The 2,565-nt window shown below is 39.4% G+C and overlaps 1 protein-coding gene across 2 annotated transcripts in view; it reads right to left on the reverse strand.

Moving 5' to 3' along the window:
• LOC106461629 (E3 ubiquitin-protein ligase TRIM9-like) overlaps window positions 1-2,565 on the reverse strand; it is a 52,377-nt gene continuing 49,812 nt past the window's right edge. For both annotated transcript variants that reach the window (XM_022388638.1, XM_022388639.1), the window contains exon 7: window positions 1-617. In XM_022388638.1, the coding sequence (XP_022244346.1) occupies window positions 307-617 (311 nt within the window). In that variant the 3' untranslated portion in view covers window positions 1-306. The remainder of the gene's footprint in view (window positions 618-2,565) is intronic.

The raw sequence follows: 2,565 nt of genomic DNA on the forward strand, positions 1-2,565 counted from the left end.
CACAAACCTTTATTTGAAATATATATATATTATAATATTTTACATAAATAGTACCTGTTTCGCTTAAGTAGAAAACAAAAGTGACCTTCCAAGTTGTGCCAATGATGCCCAGTACAACAGAAAATTTATTTTCTACACTTTTAAAATTACTTGTTGTAGCAAGCATATAGTCCAGTACAGTACTACATTATATTATTAAAAAAAAAGATTGTTTTCCAACGGTTATCGATATTAAGTTTGATATTTAAAGTAAACGTTTGAAATACTTTTATTTTTTGGAGTTATCGACCTAAAATTATACTAACATTATTTATTTGCGATTTCACTCCCAAGTTCGCCGTCATTGGGCGGTTCTAGAGCTGTTTGTACAGTGACTTGAACGTTCCGGTTGATACTGACTGCAGGAAAAAAGACACCTTGAAGACCAGAGAAAGCCACATCACCTTGAAGTTCGTCATTCACAAAGAAACTCAGCTGATGTTGGTCTAGGTCCAGAAGAACACCTATCACACACTCGGCACCTACCCCTCCTTCGGTTCTATTTCCGTGGTGATCAGCGTGAAGAAACCACGATCTTTGGTGATCAATGTACATGCTCCATCCTTTGTCGTCTTTACCTACAAAGATAACGAACAGAATATCATAAAAATAAATAATTTGACTAACGTTTAAGAATAATAATAAAAAACAACAACACCTGAGGTCAATAAATTTCATATTGAGTATCGTGAATACTTGATTCGTTGTATTCGTGATAGAACATAGAGCGTAGGATAACATCATAACAAATGCTTATGACATATGTATTTGATTAATTACGTTCATGTAGAACAGTGAGGAATAATACAACAATAAATACAAAACAACTGTATGGTCATATTTCTAGATTGTGACAATTCCAAAGCATTCCACAAGTTAATATTTACACCACCATAAAATGGTGATTTTATGTGCAAATATATTGAATTTAAACAAACATATCGTTTAAAAAAGTGCACAGTGGAAAGGAACAGATGTGGAACAGAGTAACTAAAGAAGGATAGGTGTGGAGCAAGAATAAAGAGAGATAGGTGCGGAACAGAGCAGAGTAAAGAGGGGCAGGTGTGAAGCAGAGCAGATTAAAAGGGCTATGTGTGAAACAGAGCAGAGTAAAGAGAGATAGGTGTAGAGCGGAGCAAAGAAAGATAGGTGTAGAGCGGAGTAAAGAAGTATAGGTGTGGTGCAGAACAAATTAAAAGGGCTAGGGGTGAAATAGGGCGGAGTAAAGAGGGATAGGTGTGGTGCAGAACAAATTAAAAGGGCTAGGGGTGAAATAGGGCGGAGTAAAGAGGGATAGGTGTGGTGCAGAACAGATTAAAAGGGCTAGGTGTGAAATAGGGTGGAGTAAAGAGAGATAGGTGTAAAGTGGAGTAAAGAGGGCTAGGTGTGAAACAGGGCAGAGTAAAGAGAGATAGGTGTAGAGCGGAGTAAAGAGGGGAAGGTGTGAAACAGGGCAGAGTAAAGAGAGATAGGCGTAGAGCGGAGTAAAGAATGATAGGTGTGAAACATGACAGAGTAAAGAGAGATAGGTGTAGACTGGAGTTTCACACCTATCCCTCTTTACTTCACTCTACACCTATCCCTCTTTACCAGGACAGAGTAAAGAGGGATAGGTGTAGAGCGGAGTAAACAGGGATAGATGTGAAACAGGACAGAGTAAAGAAGGATAGGTGTGAAACAGGATAGAGTAAAGAAAGATAGGTGTAGAGCGGAGTAAAGAGGTGAAGGTGTGAAACAGGGCATAGTAAAGAGAGATAGGCGTAGAGCGGAGTAAAGAATGATAGGTGTGAAACATGACAGAGTAAAGAGAGATAGGTGTAGACTGGAGTAAAGAGGGATAGGTGTAGAGTGAAGTAAAGAGGGATAGGTGTGAAACAGGACAGAGTAAAGGAAGATAGGTGTAGAGTGGAGTAAAGAGGGATAGATGTGAAACAGGACAGAGTAAAGAAGGATAGGTGTGAAACAGGATAGAGTAAAGAAAGATAGGTGTAGAGCGGAGTAAAGAGGGATAGGTGTGAAACAGGACAGATTAAAGAGGAATAGGTGTGAAACAGGATAGAGTAAAGAAAGATAGGTGTAGAGTGGAGTAAAGAGGGATAGATGTGGTGCAGAACAGATGAGAAATACGAGTTATTATTGTACTACTGTCAATTAACCACTGATAAAAAACTTTTCTGTTTTCTCTTAAGTGTTATCTTCTAAAGCAGTTAGATCAGTGAAGCACTTGGAATCCTGGTGGCCGTTTCTTGGAGGATACCTTTGAGCTATTATTGTACTACTGTCAATTGACCACTGATAAAAAAAATTCTGTTTTCTCTTAAGTGTTATCTTCTAAAGCAGTTAGATCAGTGAAGCACTTGGAATCCTGGTGGCCGTTTCTTGGAGGATACCTTTGAGCTATTATTGTAGTGCCCGGCATGGCCAGGTGGATAAGGCGCTCGACTCACAATCTGAGGGTCGCGGGTTCGAATCCGCATCCCACCAAACATGCTCGCCCTTTCAGCCATGGGGGCGTTATAATGTGAC

This window comes from Limulus polyphemus, unplaced genomic scaffold (assembly GCF_000517525.1).
Source record: "Limulus polyphemus unplaced genomic scaffold, Limulus_polyphemus-2.1.2 Scaffold1001, whole genome shotgun sequence".
Taxonomy (NCBI): Eukaryota; Metazoa; Arthropoda; class Merostomata; order Xiphosura; family Limulidae; genus Limulus; species Limulus polyphemus.